This window comes from Hippocampus comes, unplaced genomic scaffold (assembly GCF_001891065.2).
Source record: "Hippocampus comes isolate QL1 unplaced genomic scaffold, H_comes_QL1_v1.1 scaffold271, whole genome shotgun sequence".
Classification (NCBI taxonomy): Eukaryota; Metazoa; Chordata; class Actinopteri; order Syngnathiformes; family Syngnathidae; genus Hippocampus; species Hippocampus comes.
In genome coordinates, this window is record NW_017805830.1 from 181,340 (window position 1) to 194,621 (window position 13,282).

A 13,282-nucleotide genomic window follows, 5' to 3' on the forward strand; every position below is an offset into this window, starting at 1 on the left:
AATATAAAAGATGTATAAGATGTATAAGTTAGGTTAGTCTATAAATGACAAAATACGTAAACATAAACATGAAATATACATGTAGTACTGTATATGTTGCTCTATCTGACTCGCTTTTGTTTTGCTGACTTTCACTGCCTCTCGCGGACATTTTGCGGCATTTTCGCTATTTGTTTTTTTAATGAATATTCTTGAAAAATCCGTGATGCACTGAATCCGCAATAAGTGAATCGTGAAGTCGCAAGGGATCACTGTATATATAAATGTTGGATCATCAGACTCTTTTATTAAACGTTGCCTTTAACCTCCTGTCAACTGCCTCCCATTGGCTTTTGTACCCACTACCGCCTTTACTTTCGTTCTCCATAACAGTCTCCCTCTTTTGTTTTGTGTATGACTCATATTTCGCTGCACTATAGTAACTCAAGGAGAATATTGCAGATCTGAGCTGAAATGCAACAAAACGCATTTTACATGAATCCTTCCAGTTGACAGTTTAATTTTCAGCATGTTTTTTTTTTTTTTTTACAGACATAGTTCTTGTTTACATGCAATCAAGTGGAATTCTATTCCCTACCCTCTGTCCGCTCTTAGGTTCTACAGTGCAAAAATAGCAAGTTCATAATAAAGCTCCTCGACCCAACAAATATTTTAGCCCTCATTAAGTCACTTCTTTATTGATCGACTTGCACTGACTGTACACTCAACCAGTGCTGATGCTTGTCGCTCAATCCATTATTTTCCCTTTTACATTCTTAGATGTAGTTTGTTCTTCAGACTATAAATAAATGTATGTATGTTTTATATTGCTTGAACTTTCCCCCCTCCCTTTTGCAATATTGCAATTATAAACACAGTAAAAACCACATACAGTATTCATTTAAGAAAACTTTCCATTTGTAGAGGACAACAGAATTTGTTGCATGTGGAAAATTCTACCTACAAACATTCAAAGTAACAACGCAACAATAAAATCCTCTGATCCCAGAGGAGGCAAACATTGACATTGAATAACTTATTTCACGTATTGAACATTTTCAAAACTAATCCTAAACAATAGAAAAACTTTGGTGCACAGCGATGCATGATTCAAGGGTTTGATGTTCTGAAAACATCCATTGAAGCTACATTAAAAAAAACAAACAAACAAACAAACAAACCAAAATTGCCTGAGTGTTTGTACAGATGGGCACTGAGTGAACCGTAAACTTTTGCTTAGCTAGCATCTTTAAACAGCCACACACTCGATGGAGGTAGTATTCAGCATTTTGCTCTAAATGAAGGTGTTACAGTTAAATAACACAGTTGCAAATAGTTTGTGTGCATCATCAAACGAAAACTCACTCAACACTTGATGCCTGCCCAAAAAATGTAGTTTCATTCGATCCTGTAACTTATTGGCACTTTTCCTTTCCAGTTTCCAGAACGGCCTTTGAATTTAAACAGTCATTCACTGTAGATTGTCAGCAGGAACATATGTAATACCATCCATCCATCCATTTTCAACACCGCTTATCCTGAAGAGTGTCACGGGAATTGCTGGAGCCTATCCCAGCTGACTTTGGGGGAAAGGTGGAATAACCCCTGAACTGGTCGGCAGTCAGCCACAGGGCACATGTCGGGACGAACAACCATACACTCCGTCATTGACCAGGAACCGATCCTACGCTACCCGCATACAAGTCAGGTGAGTGTACCAACACACCATCAGCGACTTATGTAATACCATAATTGCTCAAACATTTTCAATCTCATTCAACAATAAATCCAAGTTGTGGAGTAAATGTTGACAGCAAAAAGCAATAACTTAGATCAAATAAAACGATGCAATGAGACTTCTTCGAGACACTCCATGGCACAGTCCTCTTCTGTAAAATAAAAAAATAAATAAAAAAAAAGGGAAACACTTCTCTTCAGTCATATTCCACAGGATCCTTCATATCTACCACATTCTCCTGAGGATGAAACAAAAAATATAAAATGTTAGTAAAGCTCAAACCACAGGCATAATGCAATATGATTATATAAAAACCAATGAGGATGGCACATGGTGTACGCGTCCGCTACACCCATTGTACAAAATTACACACAAAATTGTAGAAAGAAATGTTCCTTGAAATAACTTGAAACCAAAATAAGCAATAATACATGTAAAAAATGGACTGGAAATTGACAACTGAAAATCAGGCATTGCTTGATTTTTGTGTTCAAACAGTTCAAAAGTTTAAAAAGTGTCAACAGGTACTGGAAAGAACTATGGGTTTATTTGCCAAAGTGTCTGCAATATCGGACCTTTCATGCTGACTTCCTGTTACGATCAAGTCTTATTTTGAAGGAATACGGAAAGGGATAACAGCTGATTAGATAGTGTATATATCGAGACGATTCAAAGGAGGTCACACGGATCGCAGGTGAAAATAAATTAACAGTTTAAAGATACAGTGGTACCTCTATTTACAAAATTAATTGGCTCTGGAAGGAAATTTTCTGAACAAGAAAATTTTGTAAGTTGAGACCCGTTTTCCATGTAAATGCCCTAATCCGTTACAGGCCCACACAAAAACTCAGACAGAAATGTTTTCTCAAGCATAAAAATGCATCAAAATATGCAACAAATACATGTTACAAGTAGATTATTGCACAATAAATGAGAGTTGTGCATAATGTAAAAAACAAAGAATAAAGAATAAAAATGATGGTCATTTAACTTTTAACTGCGTCCTCATCGGTTTTTGCCCTCTTTAGTTCATGTTCCCTCTCAGAAGTGGTTTTTGCCTGACATTTTGTCAAGAACTGATCCAAGGACGTCTGCTTTTGTTGTCTTTCGACAATCCTTCGAAAATGTCCAAGCCAAACATCATCATAGTGAGTGATCGCCCGACTGGTGAACACTTTTTCTGGGTGATTCACATTTACGGAAAACTATCAGAACGCCTCATGGTCTGAGGGGAAAATGACGAGGACGCTGCATATAGACGCATATCTATCTATCTACACACATAGATACATTCGGTAGAGGTCCCTCTTAGCCAATGTGATGCCAGGAAGATGCTCGGTAATAGCCAATGGCAAAGCAGCTATAAGTATGTTGTGTTCAGGAAACTCGGAGCTGCGAGTAGCAGGCCCCTTTCGTATCTTGAAATTTCTTTCAGAACAAGAGGCAATATTTTCTTGTTGAGGCGTTTCGTAACTTGAAAATGTTGTATGAAGAAACGTTCGTAAGTAGAGGTCCCACAGTACTTTGCCTGGTTGGAAGTGGCAACAAGGTGAATATTTTGGTTTATTTGTCTCTTGATTTATGTTTGTGATAAGAATATATGTTTAATTAATCTTTACATGTATGTAGATAAGCGCTACTCATGGCGTCATGTTTGTCTTATTTTCTAACTCTTACGGTGTAAGAGGTTTATACGGCACCTAAAGGAATTAAAAGGAAACTTCCTACCATCACTAAGGCGTGATTATTTAAACCGATGCGTCAGGTACTGTGGCACACACATGTGACTTCTCGAGTCTACATGTTTCAGGTCTTTTTGCAGATGTTCAATAGGATTTACTGTAGAGTAGGGCTCTTTGAACAAGTCCTGTGTTTTTTTTTTTGGTTTGTTTTTAATTACGTTTTTCCCCTTGCAATTTGCTAGAGCAGGGGCCCCCCAACCTTTTTTGCCCCACGGACCGGTTTATGTCAGACAATATTTTCAGGGACCGGCATTTAAGGTGTGGCGGAAATAATACAACAAAATAATATGGTATGAGCTGCATGAAAACTGTGGCGTTTTTGAAATATAATAATAAACACAAGGAGCGTCTAATCTGGCCGCAACACTCCGATCGCTATGGCAATGTTTAATGCCTTCAAAATACGATGCAACGCAAATTCAAAGTGCATGAAAATGACGACTCACCACAGCACCGAGCTTGATTTTCTGCAACCAGACGGTCCCATCTCGGGGTAATAGGAGATAATGACACCTCAAGTGTGTGGTTTGTGTCCAGTCTACTTCGTAATTTTGTTTTCGTCGCCGATGCTGCATTTTGCAAGCTCCCGCGTTTTGTTTTGAAGTAATCGGTCACGTGAAGGAGAAGCGTGGCTTGACGTGTGTCAAGCGTAACACAGACGGATTTAACGGAGAATCCGGTAGTTTTTCAAAATAAAACATCTTTCGTATTCCGAAATAAATAAAACGGAATTAAGGCAAGTTCTTTCTGTGCGGCCTGGTACCAAATGCCCGGCGGACGGGTACCGGTCCGCGGACCGGCGGTTGGGGACCCCTGTGCTAGAGAGCTCGGCCCCCATCCCTCTGGGATTTACTGTACTGGCTTTTAAATGGAATATATCAGAATACAGGGAACAATCACTCACCCATCCCCCTTGGCTCTTTAACCAGGGGGCAAACGTCTCCATGTAGCACTCTGCGTACCCTTGCATGCGATGCACACCAGTCGCTGTCACTATCCGCCTCGACACCTCCATGGTGACAGCCATGCGGCGTAATGTTGGGCTCGCAGTCGGCAGGAGGAGCGGTACTTGCGATACCTGAGTGCTGCTGACAGTGTCGAGAAGCCTGACATAAGACGTGTATGATAGGCGAGACAAACTGGAGCGTAGAAATGGGTCCATTTCGATCTGTGCAAGACCAGAGAAACAATTCGTTGATCCCGAAGGAAATCCTTGCAGAACACATTTGAACAGGTCAGAATGATGAGAAGAGATGGAGGCCCGAATCACATGAGAAACACATGCCCTGATAGCAAATGAATGGTGAATTATGTGGTGTAGAATTACAAAACATGAAGTTTTATTGGTCCTAAAATGAACATCACATTATTACATTACAAGTTTTACCTACCTTATTGTTGATAGAATCTGCCTCAGCAGACAGCACTTGAACAAGCTGCTGCACCACTTGCTCTTTGTCATCCATAACTTTAGGAAAAAGGGAATTCTTTTGTCATCAGACAGCCATGTACAGAGCCAATCCAAAATTATCCATATACTGCTAATGTACCACACAATCAACACAAGTACAGGACAGAGTAAAAGGTCCACATTCAGATTTGTCACTCAACAATGCAGCTTTTCTGAGGGAGTTATAGACCTCTTCATAATCTTTCTCATTGTTTTCTTTGCAATCTCCTGAGACGGCGCTGTCCTTTGCTTCCTCCGGTCCGTGTTAAGTGTAGCACAGAATATGTAACCAAACAGCACAGTGACTACTTGTCAGCCTTCTAATAGGCCGACTGACTGATTACAAGTTTGAAGACACTGTGGTGCTAGTTAAAGCAGAGGTCCCCAACCCCCAGGCCGCGGACCGGTACCGGTCTGCGGGTAATTTGGTACCGGGCCGCACAGAAAGAGTACAAAACTTACATTACTTCCGTTTTACTCATTTCGGAATCTGAAAAATGTTTTATTTTGAAAAATTACCGGATCCTCTGTTAAATCAGTCTACAATATGTCACTCTTGATGCAGGTGAAGGCGCGCTTCTCAGTCATGTGATAGGTTACCGCTAAAATGAAACCCAGGCGCTAGCAAAATGAGTAAAAAACAAAGGTCTTTGGAAAGTTTCTTTGGGAAGGGGGAAAGGCCCAGCCACGAGACAGAGGAGGAGCCTATGACTTTCTAGAAAAAGAAGGCTACATTTAATAGACAGTGTCAGGAGTCCTACTTAAAATATGGATTTATCACAATGGGAGAGTCCCACACACCAAGCCCAATCTGCATAATATACGGCAATGGTGAATCGTATTTTCCATGCACTTTGTATTTGCGATCTATTTTATTTTGAAGGCACGTGTAAACATTACCATAGCGACCAGAGAGTGTTGCGGCCAGATAGGACATTCCTCGTGTCGTGATTCGTGTTTATTATTAGGTTTCAAAAATACCACAGTTTTCATGCCGGTTACATCATATTATTTGTTGTATTTATCAGGCCAGTCCCTGAAAACATTGTCTGACATTAAAACCGGTTGGGGACCCCTGTGTTAAAGGACACATCTTGGTTCAACATGCCCCTACAGCAGTGCTACTCAATTATTTTCTGTTATGACTCTCCGAGGAAAACAAAAACCTTTTGCGCCCCTCCAACTCTCCACCGCGACTTTAAATAAGATTGTTTGTCGAAAAAATTGTTTTATGTACACTTATTCAACACTGTATACTTACGAATGTTAAAGAAAATGAACAAAAAATAAAGAAATGTTGACCACTTCCAACAAAGAATAACTAACGTTTTTTTTTTATCCATCCATCAATCCATCCATCCATCCATCCATTCATCCATCCATCCATCCATTCTCCGAACCTCTTATAGCAGGGGTGTCAAACTCATTTCACATTGTGGGCCACATACTGCCTCGGTAGATGTCAAGTGGGCCGGACAATTAAAATGAATCTTTAAATTTAATGAACATATCTTTTACATTGATAAAATGACTTGACTCTTTGTTTCAATTGGCTATCCAATTGCTGCTGATAGGTACAAAATCCTCTCTGCTATAGTATTCCTCGTCAGGCTAATATTGGCAAAAGCTTGTCGCTTCTCAGGATATACAAGTTCAGCCAGCTTCATCATGCATCGTTTAACAAAGTCAGCGTCGGAATACGTCTTTGATGCTAATGCTATTTTGCTAGCGATTAGGTAGCTGGCTTTAATGCTGTGTTGGGTCTGTCTCAGTGACAGACTGAGATTGCGGTTGTCTTCTCTGATAAAAACAATGTTGTCTTCTACTCTGATCAAAACAGTGTTCCCCCTAACTGATAATCCATGAATCGCAGCTCATTAAAAATGCTCGTTGCGTCTCTTTTATGCATTTTTTTCCACTCTTAAATTATCCTGCGGGCCTCATCAAACCTCGTTGGGGGGGGGGGGGCGGTTCCGGCCCGCGGGCCGTATGTTTGACACCCCTGCCTTATTGTCTGTAACAAAAGATTTAATGGGAATGTATTTGTCTGAAATTCAAATCAAAATTGAATTTTTTTGTTCACGTGCAAACATTTTTTGACTGGCTTATTGAACTATACGACACTGATAAATACAATCAGTCATCTCGTTACCTCTGCGTCCCGCGTCCTAGACGCATACTTTTTCCCGCGGGACACACAGTTCCAAATAATGTGCGTTTTTGGGACGCAAGAAAATTTCTCAGTCAAAACATACAAAAAATAAAAAAATAAAAAAAACGACGGCAAGCCTGAGGATTTCACGGTAACAATAGTTATCAGTAGCGTGTCGTTTCCGTGGCGTCATTTTAACGGTACCGAAAAATAGTTTAACCATTAAAGTCACTGCACACGACTTGACTGTGTGATCAACGCGATTTCACTGTGCCTCTATGTGTGTTTGTGGTGTGGTGTGTGAGTGAAAAAAACCTCCGGTACATACTTTTTTCCAACAACTCAGTGTCGCAGTTCGACAATCGCTGCCATTGTTGTTTTGATCTCGGGTTAAGTCATCTCGCGTGACGAGATTTCCGTTCTCGCGAGACGAGATTGGCGACATCGGCATTCATCTTCGCGGAAAGCAGACGATTGCCAAGTTGTGGAACATTAAAACAAGTCGTGCAAAACTTTATTGCAGAGATATCACAGAGGAAGCAGCTAAAGTTGGATAGTTTTTTGCGATAATAAGTTGACTTTGAGAAAGCCTTGCATCATTGGAAGCAGAGTAAAGAGAGGAGAATTTATGAACTCAAAGACTGAACCATGGGATGAAATAAGAACCTATTTCTCGGCAAATCTTATATGCCTGAATTAATTAAATTTTTGCAGCATTTGTTTATAAGAAATAAACCTATTATCAATGTATATTGTTGTTGTTTGTGTTATTATCATCTGCAATTGAATAAGTAGACCATTTCAGAATTTGAAATTTGGGACTCTAAATGCATAATGGGACTCAATGCTTTTCTGATCAGCGAGTCCCTGGGACTCACTGGGTTTATACTGTAAAATTATCACTGTACAATGTAATAAAATCAAGAAATTCAAATATCATGAACTCAATTTCCAATACACTAAAATGTAAAAAATACAATTTATGCTGATTTGGGTTTTTTTTCAAACCCATGTCCTCTGCACTGTAAGGCCGATGTGCGAGCCAGCGATCCACCATACTGCCTAGTTAATTTTCCTTCAATTTTTATTTAGTATTTATAACTTTTGTCAAAGCCAAGATATTTCTGTGGCTTTTTATTTCATTAACAGAGAGGTATCAAAGATTTTGTCCACGTGGATTGTAATTTGCACGCGCTGTCCTGTTCTTCCTTGCACTTTGCCTCACATCATCTTCTCAACTAATACATCACACATTCAAATTACGGCCAAAGATTAAAATACACACTCAAGATATTTAGCCTGCTTTATCAATTGCTCTGCCTTTGTCAAATGACATCTAAGGTCAAGTTTTTGCAACACCCGGAAGTATGTGTGATGTCTATAAGATGTATCTGACACAGGCATGGTTAACAAGTAAGTAACCAGAAGCAATAAGGTGACGAGCGCAATAAATGTAGTTTACATAGTGGTGGGGTAGAATGTGGGGCAAGCCTGAGGAACAGGTTTTGACTTTCCACTTGATTGTAATGAGTTGGGTATTTCCTTGTGGGGTTTGTATGTATATGAGTGTACAGGTGTATTACCTGAGGGAGCCTGCAGTGGAGTGGGGCCCGGCCTCTTTGTACTGGCAGACCTCTGGGCAATTTTTTCCAACTTCTCTGCCACTTCATGATAGAACGCAGGAGGGTGATCTACATGCCGGGAAACAACAACACAAGGGTTACGCTCGTGTCAACCCTGCGACATGTCATTTTACAGACACCCCGGTGGAACTGGAGGAGTTCAACTTGCTAATGCAACTGTTCATCGTATTTAAATATGGCTGAAGCGCATTTGTGCCTTTTTCAATTGAACCTGGAGCTAAAGTGTGTTTGACCGAAACCTTGGGCAAGAAAATGCTGACAAAATAAAAGTGAAAATGTTTTTTTTTAAATATATTACAAGATCGGACTGTAGATAGCAACAACTCGAAAGGCAGGAGGTTGGTACCACATTGCAGTGGTGCCAACCTCTTCATATTATTGTGGTTCACAAAGCTGGTTTGTTTAATTCCGGTTTGTAATTGAGAAGCTTACTTGGGGAAACAAGGCTTGGTTCTGGCTCAGTGGTTTTGTCAAATGGCAATGTGGAAGGCCTCTGAGGTTGAGATCCAGGTTCCTCTTTCTTCTTCTCCCCACTTTCCTTTTCCTTATTCTTAATCTTGAAAATTTTCGAAATGCTCTTTTTGATCTTCTTTTTGTTCAATTTCTTGCTCTGTTTCCTATCACTGTCATCCTCTTCAGATGTCGAGGAAGGAGACAAAAGATCTTCCTGCGCGAAAAGGTTTTTTGGTCAACATTTAGGGTGCAAAAATGCTGATGGATACATTTCATGAGAATGAGCACAATGATCACAATATTTTGTTTTCATTATAGCCCCCACATTCCCTTAGGGAAATTAGATGAAATTTAACACTTATTTCAAAGTTTTCTCAGACAACAACAACAAATGAATTATATTCTTTGACATGACAATTGAAGTATAGGTTAGATTGTAAGTGTGAATGGTTGTTTGTCTCTGTCTGCCCTGCGATTGGCTGGCAACCAGTTCAGGGTTTACCCTGCCTGCTACCCGAAGATGGCTGGGATAGGCTCCAGCACGCCGCGACCCTTGTGAGGATAAAGCAGTTCAGATACTGGATGGATGGAAACTCTCACTGCCTTCCGTAGCTTCTCAATAAGGTTTGGGTAAGGGGATGATGGTGGCCGCATCATAACTACTTTTTTTCCCCCGTGGCAGTTAAAGTTTCATGGAATTTTTATGCAGTGTAAATTGCCATTTTCTTGGTTTACTGGCTAGCATGTATGCCTCACAGTGCAGTGGTGCATGGTTCGATTCAGGCTCCGGCCTTGCTGTGTGGAGTTTCCATGTTCTCCCCGTGCCTGCGTGGGTTTTCTCCAGGTACTCCGGTTTCCTCCCACATTCCAAAAACATGCACAGCAGGCAAATGGAACACTCCAAATTGTCCCTAAATGTGATTGTGAGCGCGGATGTTTGTTCGTCTCTGTGTGCCCTGCGATTGGCTGGCAACCGGTTCAGGGTGTCCCCCGCCTACTGCCCGAAGACAGCTGGGATAGGCTCCAGCACGCCCGCGACCCTCGTGAGGATAAGAAGATTAGAAAATGGATAGATGGATGGATGGATTGCCATTTCCTTTTTTTCCCCCAGGCATAATAAAGATACTTTATAATGTGGCACACCCTGGACAATTTTACTTCAATTAGACTCACGTAAGAAAACCAGTTATCAGACCTGTCTGAGATTTGTATCAGTCATCTAACAAGACAACAAAATAAGATTTGACCACACCTCCCCATGGAAACAAAAACGTAAGTGTTTATTGAACTTAAATCCTGGATACATAATTTGAAACACATTGTATGATAAGGTGTTATTGAATTGTAGATATCCTCCTGACTACCAGTAGTTCAAATTTGTCCTCTGTAGAGGACATTTGTGAACCTAAATATCTCCCACCCAGTGCCTCCAATCGCATTAACTCCTTTTGTTACTCTAAAGAGGACATTCAGTGCTTTCCAATGATACCAAATTTGTAGGGGTTAGGTGCAAGCACTTTTTATGGGAAGAGGAAAAGTAATACTTTTTATCGACCACATTTTGTCTTGAAATGCTGTTGCCATTTTAATTATAAGACTCTTATGAACACATTAAAGTGTTGTTTGAGTTGTTTTAAGTGTATTTGAGCCTGTTTAAAAAATGTAGTGGGATTTCAAAAATTTCTTTTGGAGGAGTCCAATTACTTCACATAGATTGGGGAATGTCAAAATAAATGTGATTGGACAACATTTTTTTCCTGGTAGTCAGGAGGATATACATTATTTGATTTTTTATTTATTCCAAACATTAGATCAATTGTAAAAGTGTGTTTGGTTCCGAATTAGGGCAAATTAAATCGACATTGGACTGTAGTAGATTCAAGTTTTTAAACTGCCAAATCCGAAATACGAAAACAACAACAACAATAAACAACTCAGCTTGATTTTGGTGGACCAGTAAATGATTTTTCTTTTTTATTTAAATATACAATACAGCTTTATATAAATTTTATATATATATATATATATATATATATATATATATATATACACACACACACACACACACACACACACACTATATAACCTCTATGGTTATATAGTGTGTGTATAAATTCAAACGTTAAAAAGTACATTTTAATACATATTTACCCATGTACACACAGATTATTGCTTCCTCAAAAGATGAAGTGACAAAGTCACAGATTTGTTTTCAATCTGGTTGTCATTTTATGACTTCATGTCTTTTGTTTATGCCAAACTTGTTTGGTAGAATTTTGTAAACTTGTCGACATGAATGCTTAAAAGAATGCAACTTTTTAGTAAATTAATAATTGACTGAAATAGAATGATAAGCTGTCTTTCACAGTATTGCATAGCTCATCTGCCTTTTAGCATAAATCTAACCTATTAAACCAAAATATGTATGTAACATCCATCCATCCATTTTCTGACAAAACATGTATTATGAATGTGATATTGTTTATTGTAATGCACATTTATTTATTGCTTGTGCTTGTTCAAAACTACATGGGAAGAGGATGTTTAAAAATAATCATGAAGGAAATATTTATTATATATTATATTAAAAATATTGTGGGGGAGGGGAAATGTTAAATAACTTTTTCAAAATCAGTCAGCCCCATTCCGAACTACTGTAATGCCCCAAACGTGTACTGTAACTCAATGCAATCCCACATAGGAGAAACCCAAAGAGCAGATTTTTTTTTTGCTGCATTTTGTTTGCACATCAACTGACGTTTTGAGGCTTGAGATAATTTGCTTACCTCTGACAGCTCTTTGATGTTTGGTGGTCTGGGCTTGCTGTCCTTTTCAAAAGAACCTTTCCCATCTTTTGCAGAAGTGCGCACAGTATTGCGCCGAGGCAGCTGCTTTAGGAAGTCCTTAAATCCCTTCTTCTTCTCGTCTCCTGAGCTTTGATCTTCTGCTTGAGAATCCCATCCGTCTTTTACTTTTGGTTCTGGATTGACGCTTGCACTGTGAATGAAGTAACAGCGTGAACAATAATGAACAACAGGGCTGTGATGGCACAGTCCACAAAAGCTTCCCATCATTTCGATGCATAGTACAAAACTCCATGCCCATGTACTGTGTAACTACCCGTAATTACATTCTCACCGAAGGCCAGACTTCCCCCACCGGGCCCAAGTGAAAAAATGTGATGTGTCCAATTTGTGGTTGTTTAATTGCATATTTGTTCATTAATAGCAGGCTACAAATTATGACTACTGGTAGACAAAAAAAGAGATTAAATCGCAATCTTTTAGAGAAAATAATCATAAGTAATATGATGGAATTACAAATTTACACATAACATAATTTTCACTACACTCCGTGAATCACACAGCTTTGCGGGTATCGCCATATTGCTATGTGTCTTCATTTCATATCATATGATTTGATACCGCATCCGTTTGAAATTTTTGGCGTCTTAATTTACGAAATAGCAGACAGGCCCATCTGTGATTTTGTAATATACCTTCCGCACAATTACAATTCCTAAGACTAAAGGCCGGTAACTCTTCCATACACAATAGTACCAGCAACAGAGCAAGGCAAGCATTTTCTGTTTTCATTTTTGTTTGGTGCATGCACAAAGCTAGGCCTTTCCGGTTTACTGTTCTTCAGAGAACTTCAAACACCTAATAATATTACTATCTAGATCAGGGGTCACCAACCTTTTTGAGAGTGAGAGCTACTTCATGTGTACTGATTGTGTGAAGGGCTACCAAATTGATACACATCTAAAATAACATCGGTACAAATTACATTTAATAATATTAGAATGTGTAATTTTTAATACTTAATGATTTATTTAAATTTTCAGGCTCTGATCATCTTAAATATGTCTCACAATACTGCCAGTGTTTGCATTTAAATCATAATTTCTACTAGCAAATCACAATCCGAGCACTGGCGGGCTATTGGTGTGGTCCTCACAGGCTACCTGGTGCTCGCGGGCACCACGTTGGTGACCCCCAGAGATGAAAGTGGACTTTCCTGAAAATTCCGGAAAAAATAAAAAATTATATATACTGCGTGTGTGTGTGTGTGTGTGTGTGTGTGTGTATGCGGGCACTCGGGGGGGGGGGCAGATTGCTTTGA

At 39.5% G+C, this 13,282-nt stretch overlaps 1 protein-coding gene across 1 annotated transcript in view; it reads right to left on the reverse strand.

The window, feature by feature from the left end:
• Nucleotides 1-482: 482 nt before the first annotated feature.
• The window catches only part of bcl2l12 (BCL2 like 12), a 16,370-nt gene continuing 3,570 nt past the window's right edge, over nucleotides 483-13,282 (reverse strand). Inside the window, exons 3-8 of the mRNA XM_019887480.1 lie at nucleotides 11,944-12,154; nucleotides 9,137-9,371; nucleotides 8,645-8,752; nucleotides 4,851-4,927; nucleotides 4,364-4,627; nucleotides 483-1,955 (exon numbers count right to left, since the gene is read on the reverse strand). Coding sequence (XP_019743039.1) covers nucleotides 1,914-1,955; nucleotides 4,364-4,627; nucleotides 4,851-4,927; nucleotides 8,645-8,752; nucleotides 9,137-9,371; nucleotides 11,944-12,154 — 937 coding nt within the window. The 3' untranslated portion in view covers nucleotides 483-1,913. The remainder of the gene's footprint in view (nucleotides 1,956-4,363; nucleotides 4,628-4,850; nucleotides 4,928-8,644; nucleotides 8,753-9,136; nucleotides 9,372-11,943; nucleotides 12,155-13,282) is intronic.